The 18,741-nt window shown below is 52.2% G+C and overlaps 1 protein-coding gene across 1 annotated transcript in view; it reads left to right on the forward strand.

Annotated features, from left to right (window-relative positions):
* FIBCD1 (fibrinogen C domain containing 1) overlaps window positions 1-18,741 on the forward strand; it is an 820,840-nt gene that overhangs the window by 330,481 nt on the left and 471,618 nt on the right. Inside the window, exon 4 of the mRNA XM_085613959.1 lies at window positions 1,036-1,195. Within this exon, the coding sequence (XP_085470085.1) occupies window positions 1,036-1,195 (160 nt within the window). The remainder of the gene's footprint in view (window positions 1-1,035; window positions 1,196-18,741) is intronic.

Raw genomic sequence — 18,741 nt, forward strand, 5'->3', positions numbered from 1 at the left:
CTATCTCCCTCTTGAGCTATGGTGTAGATCCAGTCTTTCGGAAAAACACTTAAAACTGTCCTTTCTCCACCTCAGTAACGTCGGCACCTCTCTTTTGGACATCCCTTAGTGCAAGGCTGCCTGGTTTGCATATCATTTTCATTCATCCCATTCAATAGAACAATAACCAAGTTTAATTCATTTAACAAGATAATAGAGGATTAAAATCTATGTACATATTTTATTAGGATTATTAATGCTATTTTAACCATTTTACTGATATCCAAACTAGGTAAGTAGCTTCTTGCAAAGCAGCTTCATGATGGCCATATATATAATGGCCAATTGATATTACTTCCTATGATGTCACTTCCTGTGAGGTTAAATCATATGCAAATTATAGGGTACTCGAATGTTCCTATTCTGCCCGGGGCCCCACATATCCTAGGACCAGCCCTACCCTCAGCTATGCTGGGGTCTGTATCCCGGGGCAGTGCAGGGGTTTGGGCTCTCTAGCCATCGGCTATGCTGGGGTCTGTATCCCGGGGCAGTGCAGGGGTTTGGGCTCACTAGCCATCGGCTATGCTGGGGTCTGTATCCCGGGGCAGTGCAGGGGTTTGGGCTCTCTAGCCATCGGCTATGCTGGGGTCTGTATCCCGGGGCAGTGCAGGGGTTTGGGCTCACTAGCCATCGGCTATGCTGGGGTCTGTATCCCGGGGCAGTGCAGGGGTTTGGGCTCTCTAGCCATCGGCTATGCTGGGGTCTGTATCCCGGGGCAGTGCAGGGGTTTGGGCTCTCTAGCCATCGGCTATGCTGGGGTCTGTACCCCTGGGCTGTGCAGTGGTCTGAGCCCTCTACCTGCGGCTATGCTGGTTTTATATCCCGGGGCAGTGCAGGGGTATGGGCTCTCTAGCCCTTAGCTATGCTGGGGTCTGTCCCGGGGCAGTGAAGTGGTCTGGGCTTGTGCCGGGGTCAGTGCACTGTACCTCTGGGAGCTGATTGGTTGCCTGTGTATGATGTTGGTTATTAACAACTTGTAACCTTTTCACCCCACAGCTTCTGTCTGAGAGTCAGATCACCACAGCTCACCTGGTCAGCTCGGTCAGCGATGTCCTGGACAGTGTGAACAAGGAGCGGGGGGTGACCCGACCCCGACTGAAGGCGGATCTGCAGAGGGCCCCTGCCAAGGGGGTGCGGCCACGAGGATGCGCCAATGGTGAGGCACGGTGCCAGCCTGCCATGCCACCCCCACACTCCCCACCACCCATATGAGGGGACCTCGGGACAGGTTGGATGTGGGGGGACTGGATATCATGGGGGAGAGCAGACTGCCACTCACACACCATACGCAGGACAGGCCAGGGGTGGGTTTGTCTGGGACTCGCCCACTGTCTGTGTCTGTTTGGGTGGCGGTCATCTGTGGGTACACCTGGGCCTGGTGCAGGTGGAATGTGATGGGACCGGATATCCGGTAGGTGAGCGCGGACTGCATCTAGCACAGCATGCAAACCATACGTCAGAGAGTGGTTTGTCCAGGACTCGCCCACTGCCTGGCTCCCTATGTGTGTGTGTGTGGGGCAGGGTCGGCTTGGTAAGGTGGGCACTCGGACAATGGCCGAGGGTCCGGTGTGGAAGTTCCAGCTGTGGGCTGTTTTTTGGCAGCATGGGGGGCCAATTTGGGCTGTGTCTGGTGTGTTAAGATGTCACCAGCGAACCAGTGGGGCCCTGAGTGGCCTTTCTGGAGGCAGATGGGCGTCCATTACCTATTTTTTATCAACAGGCAAATGTGTCACTCCCTTTCTCTTGCTGGGCCGGCCCATTAATGTGTGTATATTGAGTGGGGGAGGGGACCTGAGCAGAAGTGGCCTCACCTAATTTCAGGTGTTTATAAAACTTCGCGGAAGCAGTGTTTTGAGAAAAGGCAATATGCAAACGTAGGCCACTTTTTTTAGCGTGGCTGGGCCGATTTTCAATCCCAAGCCAACCATGGTGTGGGGGGGCATCTGTGGGGCTCCCCGGGACAGTTGGGAGAGAGCAGGTGGCATCTAACACACTGGGGCGTAGCTTCAGGGGGTGTTTGGGATGTTACACTGGCCTAAAATGTGTATTTTCTAGTAACTAGTTGGGTACAAGAGCTTTCAGCTAGGCATTGTGAAGGGTCTGTCGGCCTTCACCTGGAATTTTGACATGCCCGCACTGACAAACACACACACGTACACACACACACTCTCCTCTCCCTGTTTTCAAGGCCTGTAAAATGATGATTCCTTTTGGAAAATGCTTTTAGCGCCCCTAAAAACTCGCCCCTCCCCCTCCTTCCACCGCCCATTAAGCCCCCTCATGTTCTGCTCCTCATGTCATGTTTTAACAAGATATCCCAGCGTGAAATCTGAAACTTCACCCCCCAACACCCCCAATATTATTGACCAAGCTATGCCCATGCTGCCACACCATACAGAGCACCGGCCGGGGGGGAGGGGGTCGTCTGGGGCTCGCCCACTGCCTGCGTATATTGGAGGGGGGTCATCGGTGGGTACCCTGGGGCAGGAGGAATGTGGGGGCTGGCACATCTTGCCATAGAGGGCAGTCTGTCTCCAACACCATGCGCTGCATATTCCAGGGGTGGGTTCGTTTGGGGCTTGCACACTGCCTGGGGCTACTGTGAGGCGGGCTCATCTGTGGGTACCCCTGGGGCAGCTGGAATGTGGGGGGACAGCATATCCTGCAGTAATGAGAAGTCTGAATCTGAGGAAGCGTAGGCAGGGTTGGATTGGGATCAAAAACCGTCCCATTCACACCAAAAAAAGTGGCCCACATATGTGGATTGCCTTTCCGCAAAATACTGATTCAGCGAAGTTTTATGAAAAGAAAGGGGGGGCATGTATTATGAACTTGCCTGATGCACACATCCAGCACTCATTGGCCTGATGCACACATCCAGCACATACTGGCCTGCTGCACACAGCCAGCAGTCACTTGTCTGGTGCACACAGCCGGCAGTCACTTGCCTGGTGCACACAGCCGGCAGTCACTGGCATGGTACACACAGCCGGCAGTCACTGGCATGGTGCACATATACAGCAGTCACTGGCCTGCTGCACACATCCAGCACTCACTGGCCTGCTGCACACAGCCAGCAGTCACTTGTCTGGTGCACACAGCCAGCAGCCACTTGTCTGGTGCACACAGCCAGCAGCCACTTGTCTGGTGCACACAGCCGGCAGTCACTGGCCTGGTGTACACAGCCTTTCTTCAGGACCTATATAAATTAATGCTACTGCATACAATTGATGGATTTCAAATAGTGCATATGAAAAATGTGAAACTTAACATAAGAAGTAGTAATAAATACAACCTCACGTTGTCCTAATCCTCTATATCACAGGGTGCTAGCATCACCTGAGGAGAAAGGACAATTAACACACATAATAAACCAATTCAGAAAAAATGAGCCGTCTACAAACAGGCAAATCATCTTAAATATGCCTGATTAATTGCTGTGAAAGAATCTACGCAATGCTTACCCAGCGTGATCAGGGATTTCACCTCACCTACCCTGGAACCTGGCTCAGGTTAAGGAGGCCCCGCTCTAAATCGTGGGTAAAAGAACAAAACATCTTTTTTTATTATTTTCTGTTTTTTTATTTATTTCTAATTTAGAACAACAAAGAGCCAAAATCACTCCCAATTGCTCTTACGCGTTTTGTTAAACGCAGAAAACTCCTAACATTTTAGTAGTATGCTCTCCCCTTCAGTGCAAATAACCCATCTCAGTAAATCAACTCTCAGAAGTAGTATCATTAGAACTACAAAGGTGCATAGTTTTGGCCATTGTGAGTATCCCTGACTAGTAGGAGACCGGATCTCTAACTTGTCATTACCTGTATCTCTCAGTTTACAAATGCAGGAAAATGACTACCAATCTACCCAATTGTACTAGTCAGGTGCCTCTATTCGAACGAGTGAGGCTCGCTTGTGAGCATGCCTCAGCCAAAATCTGCTAAAAACGAGTTAAGAAAAGCAAAGAGAAAGCAGAAAAAACCGTGCACACAGCCAGCAGTCACTGGCATGGTGCACATATACAGCAGTCACTGGCCTGGTGCACACAGCCGGCAGTCACTGGCATGGTGCACACAGCCAGCAGTCACTGGCCTGATGCACACATCCAGCACTCACTGGCCTGCTGCACTCAGCCAGCAGTCACTTGTCTGGTGCTCACAGCCGGCAGTCACTGGCCTGGTGCACACAGTCGGCAGTCACTGGCCTGGTGCACACATCCGTCAGTCACTGGCCTGGTGCACACAGCCGGCAGTCACTGGCGTGGTGCACACAGCCATCAGTCACTGGCCTGGTGCACACAGCCAGCAGTCACTGGCCTGATGCACACATCCAGCACACACTGGCCTGCTGCACTCAGCCAGCAGTCACTTGTCTGGTGCACACAGCCGGCAGTCACTGGCATGGTGCACATATACCGCAGTCACTGTCCTGATGCACACAGCCGGCAGTCACTTGTCTGGTGCACACAGCCGGCAGTCACTGGCATGGTGCACATATACAGCAGTCACTGTCCTGATGCACACAGCCGGCAGTCACTGGCCTGGTGCACACAGCCATCAGTCACTGGCCTGGTTCACACAGTCGGTAGTCACTGGTCTGGTGCACACATCCATCAGTCACTGGTCTGGTGCACACACCCAGCAGTCATAAAAGGGCTAGGAAGTATTATACCACACTTGCGACCGCAGACTTCAACACTATCTATAAACCTAGTGATGTGACACAGCAGTCAGTGTAGTAGAGACAGGGTACTCCTGCATCCTTTGTTTGTCACTTCCTTCTCCTTCTGCATTCTCTCCTCTCTTCCCTCCTGTTGCATTGTGCCTTCCTCACGGTGTCCCCACAGCTGCTAGTCTCCAACAGCCCCGCCCTACTCCTGCTCAGCTCTCCCCTTTTCTCACCTTCCTGGCCCCTGCTGTCCAGCCGTCCCCATCATGCTACTCTATGGTCACTGCAGCGCGACCATGCAGTGGGCGCACACAGTGGGCGTGCTGCAGGTGCGCCAAAGGCACCTGGACTGCTCCCAGCACCATGGACCCCAGTCCTACGACCCCCCCACTGCTACAACACCATCACCCTCCACATCCTCAACACCGGACACCACACCGCCTGCCGCCAGGCATCGCCAAATGACACCCAGGGTCCCTTCTCCTGCAGACACTGCTGCTGCACCTTCGCCTGCCTCTGCACCCCATCCCCAGCCACTACACAACCAACCCATACCAGCCTGACTCTCTCAGCTGTAGCCTGCTCAACACACGCTCCCTTCACAAACACGCCATGGAGAACTGGGAGCTACTCGACTCCGGCAGCCCCGACATTGCCTTCCTCACAGAAACCTGGATGAACTCTACCTCTGAACCTGACATCGCCATGGCCATCCCGGACGACTACAAGGTCATTCACAAGGACCGCATCAACAAAATGGGTGGTGCATCGCCACAATACACAAAAGCTCCTCCGCCACACTACCCACTCAGACGACCACATGACCAACACGGAGCACCTCCACTTCCAGGTTCAGACCAACCCAAACACCACCCTCTGCAGCACCCTCATCTACAGACCTTCCAGACCCCGTCACCTTCCATCGCTCTCCACGATCTTGCCTCCTCTTACTACATCTTCCTCAGTGACCTCAACTTTCATCTGGACAATCCCAACAACTAGAACACATCGTCCCTGCTGGAAACCTCGCCACCGTTGGAGAAAGACAACGGGTCACCTCTCCAACCCACTCAGCAGGAAACACGCTTGACCCCGTATTCTCCACCAGCAATAATGTCTCCTTCAGCCACACCTCCGAGCTGCCTTGAACCAACCACCGCTGCATCCACTTCTCCGTCACCAAACCCACCGTACACCACCATGCCCCCCGCTACCCTCACAGAAGCTGGAACAAGGTCACTGAAGAACAGCTCACCACCTCCATCAGCAACACCTCACCTCCGACTTCTGCTGATGCTAATACCTCAGCTCATAACCTCCACCAATGGATCTCCAACTGCACTGACGCAGTGGCACCTATCAAGAAAGTGCTAGGCAAACCACACTCCTAAAAAGCCGGTTTGTTCACCCCCACCCTGCATGAGTCCAGACACTCCTGTAGATGTCTCAAAAAGAGATGGAGGTGCAGCAAGACCGTGGAAGACCGCTCAGCCTTTAAAACCGCTGTCACCGCACATCACCACTTCATCAGAACAACAAAGAAAGTGGCCCTACAAGAAAGGATCAAGGCCAACTGGCACAATAGCAAGGAACTTTTCCCTTTGGTCAAAGATTTTGCCAAACTCAGCACGGGGACAACAGAAATCCCACCCTCCCAAGCCCTCTGCAACAACCTCAGCCCCTTCTTCCACCGCAAGATTAAGGAGATCTATGACAGCTTCAACAACCTCGATACCTAAGACGCTCTCACCCCACCCGTAATCGTCACACCCAATGACACCAGACCTCAGCAGACCCTGATCAGTTGGACTCCCCTGACCACTGACAACACCCTCAAGATCATGAAAAGCATCCACTCAGGGTCACCCTCAGACACCTGCCTGCACCACATCTTCAACAGACCTGGCACCTACATCGCCCCCAAACTCAGCAGCACAATCAACTGCTCCATCAACTCTGCCACCTGCCTGGAAGACTGGAAACACGCAGAATTTCAAGCCCTTGCTGAAGAAACCCTCCACCGACCCGAAGGACTTCAAGAACTTTAGACCATTTCTCTTCTCCCCTTCCCAGCCAAGATCATCGAGAAGGCCATCAACGCCCAACTTTCCAAGTTCATCGAAGCTAACCACATCTTGGACCTCTCCCAAACTGGTTTCCAAAGCAACCACATCACAGAGACCACCCTTCTTGCTGCCATAGATGACGTCTGCACCCTCCTCGACCGAGGCAAAACTGCAGCTCTCATCCTCCTGTACCTCTCGGCCACCTTCTACACCGTCTCCCACCGCACCCTATGCACAAGGATCCACGACGCCGGCATCCGTCAAAATGCCCTAGAATGGATCCGATCCTTCCTCAGCGGCCAAACTCTGAGAGTCAGGCTACTATCGTTCCACTCTGAACCCACAAAAATCGGCTGCGAAGTGCCTCAGGGCTCCTCCCTGAACCTCACTCTCTTCAACATCTACATGGCCCTACTCACAGCCATCATCAGGAAGCACAGACTCGAAATGAAATTGTCTCCTACGCCGATGACATCCAGCTGATCCTCTTCCTCACCAATGCACCCACAGTCGCAAAGAACAACGTCCACAACTGGATGAAGGATGTTGCCACCTGAATTAAGGACAGCTGCCTCAAGCTAAACTCAGAAAAGAGTCCTCATCTTGGGCTCCACCCCCTCCCCGCTTGGGACGACTCCTGGTGGCCTGCAGATCTAGGACCTCCGCCCACAGACCACGCAAAAAATCTCAGCATCATCGTGGACTCCTCGGTCACCATGAACCACCAGATCAACACTGTCTCATCATCCTGCTTCCACATGCTCCAAAAAATCTTCAAGTGGATCCCCACCGAGTCCAGAAAGATGGTCACCCACATACTCATCAGCAGCCGACTCGACTACGGCAACACACTCTACACCGGCACCACCCGGAAACTCCTCAAGAAACGGCAAAGCATCTAGAACGCCTCCGCCAGACTCATTCTCAACATCCCCGGTGCAGCCACATCTCCAGCCACCTGAGAGACCACCACTGGCTCCCAGTCAACAAAAGAATCACCTTCAAGCTCCTCACACCCGTCTACAAAGCCCTACACAACATGGGGCCTGCATACCTCAACAACCGCCTCTCATTCCACACACCTCCGCTCTGTTCAACTGGCCCTGGCCACCATCCCACGTATCTGCAAGACCGCAGCCGGAGGAAGATCCTTCTCCTGCCTTGCAGCAAAGACCTGGAACACCTGCATCTGCACCTCAAGCGATCACCATTGCTGCCGCAATTCAGGAAGAACCTCAAGACCTGGAACACCCTTCCTCCCACCCACAGGCAATCACCCTCACTGCCCCAATTCAGGAAGGACCTCAAGACCTGGAACACCCTTCCTCTCACCCACAGGCAATCACCCTCACTGCCCTAATTCAGGAAGGACCTCAAGACCAGGAACACCCTGCCTCCCCACCTCGGGCAATCACCATCACTGCCCCAATTCAGGAAGGACCTCAAGACCTGGAACACCCTGCCTCCCCACCTCGGGCAATCACCATCACTGCCCCAATTCAGGAAGGACCTCAAGACCTGGAACACCCTGCCTCTGCACCTCGGGCAATCACCATCACTGCCCCAATTCAGGAAGGACCTCAAGACCTGGAACACCCTGCCTCCCCACCTTGGGCAATCACCATCACTGCCCCAATTCAGGAAGGACCTCAAGACCTGGAACACCCCGCCTCTCACCCAAAGGCAATCTCCATCACTGCCCCAATTCAGGAAGGACCTCAAGACCTGGAACACCCTTCCTCTCACCCAAAGGCAATCACCATCACTGCCCCAATTCAGGAAGGACCTCAAGACCTGGAACACACCCTTCCTCTCACCCAAAGGCAATCACCATCACTGCCCCAATTCAGGAAGGACCTCAAGACCTGGAACACCCTTGCTCTCACCCAAAGGCAATCACCATCACTGTCCCAATTCAGGAAGGACCTCGAGACCAGGAACACCCTTCCTCTCGCCCAAAGGAAATCACCATCACTGCCCCAAATTTTGGAAGGACCTCAAGACCTGGAACACCCTTCCTCTCACCCAAAGGCAATCACCATCACTGCCCCAATTCAGGAAGGACCGCAAGACCTGGAACACCCTTCCTCTCACCCAAAGGCAATCACCATCACTGCCCCAATTCAGGAAGGACCTCAAGACCTGGCACACCCTTCCTCTCACCCAAAGGCAATCACCATCACTGCCCCAATTCAGGAAGGACCTCAAGACCTGGAACACCCTGCCTCCCCACCTTGGCCAATCACCATCACTGCCCCAATTCAGGAAGGACCTCAAGACCTGGAACACCCTGCCTCCCCACCTCGGGCAATCACCATCACTGCCCCAATTCAGGAAGGACCTCAAGACCTGGAACACCCTGCATCTCCACCTCGGGCAATCACCACAATCACCATCACTGCCCCAATTCAGGAAGGACCTCAAGACCTGGAACACCCTGCATCTCCACCTCGGGCAATCACCATCACTGCCCCAATTCAGGAAGGACCTCAAGACCTGGAACACCCTGCCTCCCCACCTCGGGCAATCACCATCACTGCCCCAATTCAGGAAGGACCTCAAGACCTGGAACACCCTGCCTCCCCACCTCGGGCAATCACCATCACTGCCCCAATTCAGGAAGGACCTCAAGACCTGGAACACCCTGCCTCTGCACCTCAGGCGATCACCATCGCTGCCGCAATTCAGGAAGAACCTCAAGACCTGGAACACCCTGCCTCCCCACCTCGAGCAATCACCATCACTGCCCCAATTCAGGAAGGACCTCAAGACCTGGAACACCTGCATCTCCACCTCGGGCAATCGCCATCACTGCCCCAATTCAGGAAGGACCTCAAGACCTGGAACACCCTGCATCTCCACCTCGGGCAATCACCATCACTGCCCCAATTCAGGAAGGACCTCAAGACCTGGCTCTTCGACTGAACCACAGTGCCTTCGATAGAGCTGCAGTCCCCCCTCCCCCAGTGCCTTGAAACCCATATGGGTGAGTAATCAAGCTTTGTAAGCCACCTGATCGATTGATTGCTCTAACAGGAACTAAGAAGTAAGGCCTCCTTGTGTGGGCCCCAACCAGCCTCACATACACTTGCCCATGGTCTACGAGCAGCTGCGGGTGCTGCAGCTAAGAACAGTAGGGCGGTGGGGCCGGCTGAGGGGGGATTTTGAGAGACGACCACGACGGAAAATTAATTATTTATTTAATTTTCCCTTGAGGTCGTATTTCGAAATCCCCCCAGCCTCCAGCCGGCCCCACCGCTCTTACCTTCAGTGGCTGCGGCTGTCTACGCGCCTGCAGCGGGGGTCCCTGCCTGACCCCCCTGAGACTTCACATACAGAATCCATGCTGCGGGGGTCCCTGCCTGACCCCCCTGAGACTTCACATACAGAATCCATGCAGCAGGCGGTCCCTGCCTGACCCCGTCACTTTACATACAGAATCCATGCAGCGCACGGTCCCTGCCTGACCCCCCTGACTCTTTACATACAGGATCCATGCAGCGCGCGGTCCCCGCCTGACCCCCCTGACTCTTTACATACAGAATCCATGCAGCGCACGATCCCTGCCAGACCCCCCTGAGACTTTACATACAGAATCCATGCAGTGGGCGGTGCCTGCCTAACCCCCCTGACTCTTTACATACAGAATCCATGCAGCGCGCGGTCCCTGCCTGACCCCCCTGACTCTTTACATACAGAATCCATGCAGCGCGCGGTCCCCGCCTGACCCACTGAGTCTTTACATACAGAATCCATGCAGCGCGCGGTCCCTGCCTGGCCCACTGAGACTCTACATACAGAATCCATCGAGCGGGTGGATCCTGCCTGACCCCTATGACACTTTACATACATAACCCATGGTCCGTTCTCGACCAGCCACGCTGGATCCGTGCTATCGACATTAGGGTCGATGACCAAGGAGCCGAGAGCCATCGGGGGCCGTTCAGTCTCTCGCCGAAGAAAGACGCTCCCGCCCGTACCCGCCTAAAGCCAATAACACAGACGTCTCGACAAATCGAAGAAACAAACACGGCGGGAGAGAGCGGGACATCCTCGCCCTGGGAGGATGAATGTCTCAATCCCTCCTGGATTCCAGTTCATGAAAGGAGGGAGGGAGGCCGCCAATTTGCTCTGCTACATGGCGCGGAGCAGAGAACACAGCCAGCCGCTCCTTAAAGACTCCCACCCGTTTGTCTCTCATTGGCTTGAAAACCAGCAACGCCAGGCTACGGTGGGTACCGTCAGCCATTAAAAATAACGAGAAGGGAATGGCAGGAAAAGCCCAGTACAAAGCCACGTGGAGGGAACACATTGAATGTCAAAATCTGCTGGGCGCAGAGATCCGAGAACACGGAAGTGTTTTGGGTCTAATATCCCATGGCTGCCTGCGAGGGCCCACGGCCAGGGGCCCACACCACCGAAGAGACACTTCTCATTACTCTATTTATCAAAAGATACAGACATCGCCCCCCCCCCCCCCCCCCCTCAACCGTGGTGACCGCGAGCAAGGACTCAGAATTGTTCTCAACAAAGGTATCCGAGTCTTCTGGCTCAGTGGACTAATGCGTCCCCTTCAGGGACCAGAATTCGATCTCATGGTCACAGGTTCAAATCCTGGCAGGGCCACTCAGCCTTCTGAGGTCGAGGACATGAGTGCCATCGAGTTGGATAACAATAAATGTCAGTTAGTCAGTGCCAAGATAACCAGGGTACATGTGCGCTTTACAAATACACGTTATCTCATCCAGACAGTTAACAAGCACAGGAATGGCCCTCTTTGCCCCTCAGTAGTCTCGTGAGGGTGTTCTGGCCCCTTGAGAAACTGCCTTTGGTGTGCTCTAGTACAACCAGAGCTTAATGGACAGATGTTGCAATTTCGGCATAAAACAGGCTATCAGTAAGTCAAAAACAACACGCATGATGCTCCGACCTCATAAAGGGGTGAAGTTTAAATTGGATAACCTTGGCAGAGCACCACCTACCTGGGACAACCTGGAAAGAGCACATAGCCAGGTGGTGCACCCTCCTTCTCAGCCCAGGAGCAGTCAGATACTTTGTGAGGGGAGAGGAAGTGGCGTAGTGGCCAGAGCTGGCAACTGAACCGGGTTTGAGTCTCGGCGTGGGCTCAACATGTGATTCTGGACCAATCATTTCATCTCCCTGTGCCTAGTGAAAAAATGAATGTGTAATGTAACTGGTGCTCATGTAAAGTGCCCCAATTCCTTCAGGTTGCTATATAAAACTGCAAATTTAAGGGTAAACACTTGGGTTTTGCAAGTCTCTAATTGCTTTTTTGCGGCTCGCAATTAGAGACTCACAAAATCAAATGTTCTAATGTGTCTGGGACACATTTAGCGACTCACATATTGGTCGCAAATGGCCCTGCCGCATCAATATTCATGAGGCGGGCCGCAATGAGTGACCACTCAGGAACAGCTACAGTCACAGGGATGGTGGCCTAATGGGGTCAGCAGACCACCATGTCTGTGACTGCTTTTTAAAGAAACCAATATTTTGTTTGAAATGTAGCCCCTTTTCCATAAAAGGAAATGGGCTACATTACAAAAAATGACAAGCACTGGCATAGCCAATAGGTCTCGCCTTTGGGACCTTATAAGTATTTAGTTATGCAGCACAATATCATTGGTACAACATCATCAACTGTTGCATGATTAAACACTTCTAAGGTCCCAAAGGCGAGACCTATTGGCTATGCCAATGCTTGTTTTGTTATGGGGGGCATAAATAACAGGAGGGTGAAGGTCAGTCAGTCAGTTAGTTAGTCAGTTAGTGAGAGTGAGTGAGAGAGTCAGTCAGTGAGAAAGAGTCAGTCAGTGAGAGAGTGAGAGAGTCAGTTTGTCAGTTAGTGAGAGGGAGAGAGTCAGTCAGTGAGAAAGTGAGAGTCAGTCAGTCAGTGAGAGTGACAGAGTCAGTCAGTCAGTGAGAGTGAGAGAGACAGTCAGTGAGAGTCAGTCAGTGAGAGTGAATGAGAGTGAGAGAGTGAGTCAGTTAGTCAGTGAGTGAAAGATAGTGAGTCAATGGGATAGTCAGTCAGTGAGAGTTAGTCAGTCTTTTAGCGAGAGTGAGTCAGTCTTTTAGCGAGAGTCAGTCAGTCTTTTAGTGAGAGTCAGTCAGTCAGTGAGAGAGAGTCAGTCAGTGAGAGAGAGTCAGTGAGAGAGAGTCAGTGAGAGAGAGTAAGTGAGAGAGAGTCAGTCAGTGAGGGACAGTCAGTCAGTGAGAGAGAGCCAATCAGTGAGAGTAGAGCCAATCAGTCAGTGAAAGTGAGTCAGTTAGTCAGTGAGAGAGAGTGGGGGAGTCAATCAATGAGAGAGTCGAAGATTCTGTCAGTGAGAGTCTGTCAGTGAGAGTGAGTCAGTCAGTCATTGAGAGTGAGTGAGTCTGTCAGTCAGTCAGTGAGAGAGAGTGGGTGAGTCTGTCAGTGAGAGTCAGTCAGTGAGAGTCTGTCAGTGAGAGTGAGTCAGTGAGAGTGAGTGAGTGAGTCAGTCAGTGAGAGTGAGTGAGTCAGTCAGTCAGTGAGAGAGAGTGAGTGAGTCAGTCAGTCAGTAAGAGAGAGTGGGAGAGTCAGTCAGTGAGAGTGAGTCAGTCAATCAGTGAGAGAGAGTGGGAGAGTCAGTCGAGAGAGAGTGAGTCAGTCAGTGAGAGTGAGAGTCTGTCACTGAGAGTCAGTCAGTGAGAGTGAGTCTGTCAGTGAGAGTCAGTCAGTCAGTGAGAGAGAGAGAGAGAGTGGGAGAGTCAGTCAATGAGAGAGAGTGGGAGAGTCAGTCGGCGAGAGTCTGTCAGTGAGAGTGAGTGAGTCAGAAAGAGTCAGTGAGAGTCTGTCGGTGAGAGTCTGTCATTGAGTGTCTGTCAGTGAGAGTCTGTCACCAGAGTGAGTCAGTCAGTCAGAGTCAGTCAGTAAGTGAGAGTGGGAGAGTGAGTCAGTGAGAGTCTGTCATTAAGAATCTGTCAGTGAGAGTGAGTCAGTGAGTCAGTCAGTGAGAGAGAGTGGGAGAGTTAGTCAGTGAGAGTGAGTCAGTCAGTCAGTGAGAGAGAGTGGGAGAGTCAATCAGTGAGAGAGAGTGGGAGAGTCTGTCAGTGAGATTCTGTTATTGACAGTCTGTCAGTTAGAGTCTGTCAGTGAGAGTGAGTCAGTCAGTGAGAGTCTGTTAGTGAGAGAGGATCTTAGTGAGAGTGAGTCAGTCAGTCAGTGAGAGTGAGTAAGTCGGTCAGTGAGAGTCTGTCAGTGAGAGTGAGTGAGTCTGTGAGTGAGAGTCAGTCAGACAGTGAGAGTGAGTTTGTCAGTCAGTGAGAGTGAGTTTGTCTGTCAGTGAGAGTCAGTCAGTCAGTGAGTGAGTCAGTGAGAGTGAGTCAGTCAGTGAGAGAGATTCTGTCAGTCAGTGAGAGAGAGTCTGTCAGTCAGTGAGAGTGAGTGAGTGAGTCAGTCAGTGAGAGTGAGTCTGTCAGTCAGTGGGAGTGAGTCTGTCAGTCAGTGAGAGTGAGTCAGTTAGTCAGTGAGACAGAGTGGGAAAGTCTGTCAGTGAAAGTTTTTCAGTCGGTGAGTGAGTCAGTGAGAGTGAGTCAGTCATTTAGTGAGAGAGATTCTGTCAGTCAGTGAGAGAGAGAGTCTGTCAGTCAGTGAGAGTGAGTCAGTCACTCAGTCAGTGAGAGAGAGAGTGGGTGAGTCTGTCAGTAAGAGTCTGTCAGTCAGTGAGAGTGTCAGTGAGAGTGAGTCAGTCAGTGAGAGTGAGTGAGTCAGTGAGAGTTTGTCAGTGAGAGTGAGTGAGTCAGTCAGTCAGTGAGCGAGTGGGAGAGTCAGTCAGTGATAGAGTCTGTCAGTTATAGAGTCTGTCAGTGAGAGTGAGTCAGTCAGTGAGAGTGAGTCAGTCAGTGAGAGTGAGTGAGTCAGTCAGTCAGTGAGAGGGTGGGAGAGTCAGTCAGTGAGTGAGTCAGTCAGTGAGAGTGAGTCAGTCAGTGAGAGTGAGTGAGTCAGTCAGTCAGTGAGAGAGTGGGAGAGTCAGTCAGTGAGAGAGTCAGTCAGTGAGAGTGAGTCAGTCAGTGAGAGAGAGTGGGAGACTCTGTCCGTGAGAGTTTGTTAGTCAGTGAGAGTCTGTCAGTGAGAGTGACTCAGTCAGTCAGTCAGTGAGAGAGAGTTAGAGAGTCAGTGAGAGTCTGTCAGTGAGAGTGAGTGAGTCAGTGAGAGTCAGTCAGTGAGAGTGAATCTGTCAGTCAGTGAGAGTGAGTCTGTCAGTCAGTGAGAGTGAGTCAGTCAGTCAGTGAGAGAGAGTGGGAGAGTCTGTCAGTGAGAGTTTGTCAGTCAGTGAGAGTCTGTCAGTGAGAGTGAGTGTGTCAGTCAGTCAGTGAGAGAGAGTGGGAGAGTCTGTCAGTGAGAGTCTGTCAGTTAGTGAGAGTGAGTCAGTCAGTGTGAGTGAGTCAGTCAGTCATTGAGAGTGAGTCTGTCAGTTAGTGAGAGTGAGTTTGTCAGTCAGTGAGAGTGAGTGAGTCAGTGAGTGAGAGAGAGTGGGAAAATCTGTCAGTGAGAGTCTGTCAGCTAGTGAGAGGAAGTCAGTCAGTGAGAGTCTGTCAGTGAGAGTGAGTGAGTGAGTCAGTCAGTGAGAGAGTGAGAGAGTCAGTCAGTGAGCGAGTCTGTCAGTGAGAGTGAATCAGTCATTGAGAGTCTGTCAGTGAGAGTGAGTCAGTGAGAGTGAGTGAGTCAGTCAGTGAGGGAGTGGGAGAGTCAGTGAGAGAGTGAGAGAGTCTGTCAGTGAGAGTGAGTCGGTGAGAGTGAGTCAGTGAAAGTGAGTCAGTCAGTCAGCGAGACTGAGTGAGTCAGTCAGTGAGAGTGAATGAGTGGGAGAGTAAGTCAGTGAGTGAGAGTGAGTGGGAGAGTCAGTCTGTAGGAGAGTAGGGTCTGCTATCCTATGGTCACCCCAAATGTTTGCTTTTTGCTTCACTGGTTTTTGACATATTGAGGCTGTGGGCCTGCCAATCAGACCCCCAGCCTGCTGTTCTCTCTACTAAATTAAAACTATGCACCCTAGGTGCATAACCAATTGGAAGTGGATCACCCTGTCAGCCCCTGTACCAGTGTACACTAGGTACCCAGGGCATTGGTGTATCTAAGGACTGCCAGGGGCTGAAGCATGTATTATGCCACCCCAGGCTTGGCCTAACAAATTTGACACAACTGGCTGATCACTCAGCTGGGGTAAGTTGGTGTAACCACCTCTTACTTAGGTGTAGTATGCCTATACCTAACCTTAAATGGGACACCTGGTAACCTATAAGTCACTCCTATGGCAGGCCTTAACAATCCTGAAGGCAGAGTGCTTGGTTCCATGTGAGATGGTGCTCTGGCATGAGCTGAGCCTGTCTGCAGTGGTCGGAACAACTTCCTTCTACTGTTTCCAGATATCGTCATACCATATACTCTTAAGTGCATTATGAACCTTGCGGTTAAATGCTAACTTTGGTTTGGCTTTATCAAAACATGTCGAGTAAGGTGTCATACGAATTGGAATACTAACCCCTCGCCAATTCTGGCGACGGGGTTAGCATTCCACCCTTCTAGAGGGACACGACATGTACAGTACCTGAAACCCGGGTAAAATCAGACATAGCCTCAGCTCCACAAAATGGATGCTGCCACCACAGACACAAGTCTGCCCTCCTGCTGCTGGGAGTCCTTCCAGCTTGGGAGGTGTGGACAAAGGGTTTCCTGCCAGGGGAGGTGCATGCACCACCCCAGACAGGATTTTGTGTATTGGTCAGGTAGGGCTTGAAAGAAACCAGACATGCCTGAGGCTCACAAGGAGCCTCGGTGCATATGCCAGTTCAAACCGGTCCTGGGGCACACCAGTCCCGGGCCTGGGGCGAGCTGGACAAAGGATTGGGGGTGTAACCACCCCCCTTCCTGGTCCCACCCTTAGGGAGGGACCTAGCAGGTAGTCCGGCCCCTAGAATCCGCTTAAAGGTAGGAGCTGTGTCCTAAGACTTCAGACATCCTGGAATCAACTTGAAACTAAGAAGAAGACGGGAACTTCGATGCTCTGCCGCACAGAGGACTGAAGCCAATCTCCCCTGTGGTCAGGGAGTGACCACCTTGCTAACGCAAGCACCATCCAGCGAATCAACGTCTGCTTTCCCGCCGCCTCCCGCCGGAGCCCGAGCCCAGAGACTGACAAGACCTGGACCTCCAGACCTCTCACCGCCCGATCCACAGTCCCTGAGAAGAGGAGACCCGTGGAGGCACCGAGACACGTGGAGCCAGCCATCTTGAAAAGACCACGACAAGCTGCAAGCGCAACAACCGAGGCTCCCTCCGAGTTGTGCTTTGGGATCTGAGAAGCCCAACACCCGAGCAGCATCTGCACCAAAGGTGAGCCCTCCAGCGTCTCCACGATCTGCGTGGGGCCCTTCTGCATTTTGCCACTCGACGCGCCTAACCGGTTGCTGGCCCGCTGGCTAGTGGCCATCTTGGCGACGAACTTCAAGAAATACACCACTGGTCTGGTTGCTCCAGACTGGCCCTTGCTCCCCTCCAAAGGAGCAATCCCTCTGACCTTGCTGGTCAGAACCATCAGCTTATTTCATCTCCTACAACAATTGCTTTTGCCAAGGCTTGTTTGCTTCGATCAAGTCGCCGACACCGCCGACAGCGAGAGCCTGCGTGGGACAGCTCGTGACTTGACTCCTGGACGTCGTCGACCTTCAGGGACCACGTGGCTGCAGAGACAAGCTACACCTTTCTTCCTGTTTGCACCCGACATCGCCTGGTACCCACCTGGTGCCACGCTGGTCACTGGCTAGTGACTGTGAACACTGTCCCCTCTGCTTACAGGTCTTCAACATCTCCGATCCACTCTTGGATCCACTGCATCTCTTCCGGACCGGTCGCCTGCAGCATCTTTGTCCACAGGCTCCATTGAACAGATAGAAGAAACCCGACGCACTTTGACGCCTATGCACCCGCTTCCTGTGGGTGAGGTAAAGCTGGCACTCCGGTGCCCAAGTGTAGAGAATCATCTCTAGTGTCTGTGTTTCCAATCTTAAGTTCCTATTCCATCCGGAAGATCCTCTTTGCAGTAACTTTGTACTTTTTACGCACCCATTGAAAACCTATGGGAGCTCGCGTGTGACTATTTGCTCTGCACACGCAACCCGTGGACCTCCTGGTCACTAACTGAAGTTAGCTCCTTGTAGGCCCAGCGATTCTAGAGGCCCTAGGCCTTTTCCCTTTTCTGTTCGTGGTACTTATACCACTATTTTAGTATATGGTTTGAGCGGCCACCAGGGCATATCCATATAACGTGCAACTTCTGTGTATTCTACTGTAATCTTGTTTGACGATTTGTGCTCCTGTGCTCATAAAGAGACTAGGGGTTACTTTGAGAAATAAATACATATATATTTTGAATATATATCTGTGTGGTGTCCTTTCATTGGTATAAAAGGGGGTTGCATTTGGTAAAACAGCTTGCTTAACACGTTTCACGAGTTTAGCCTCAAAGACTGCTTAGCCTACGCTACCACTAGGGCAGCTAGTCCGAAAAGGTTGACTTAACCACACCATAAGGGTTGCTTGGCATGGTACAAGGTGGTCACTAGAACTAGTGAACAGCATATACCAGGCCAACTTCTCACATTGGTGAGCAGCGGTTGGATTTGAGCTTGCTGTGTTTTACCATTGTAATCTCTTGGTTACCAATTGAAAGATCACATAGGTACCTATAGGTACATATAAAACAAGATTAGATATACTTAAGTTCTACTGAACTTAGTTGTTGTAGAGCAAAGGGAGTAGCTCACCCTGACTACAACTACTAGATAGGTTTAGTAGGTAAACCCAAGTGTAGGTAGATTGCAACACATCCACCCACACTTAAGAGCAATGGCTGGGGCAGAGGGGTCCACTGTACCCATCTCTGTTGAGAGTGACCCCCAGAGGGCACCATCCATCTTTGCTACCGTT

The sequence above is a fragment of the Triturus cristatus genome, chromosome 1_2 (assembly GCF_964204655.1).
Source record: "Triturus cristatus chromosome 1_2, aTriCri1.1, whole genome shotgun sequence".
In the NCBI taxonomy this organism is placed as follows: Eukaryota; Metazoa; Chordata; class Amphibia; order Caudata; family Salamandridae; genus Triturus; species Triturus cristatus.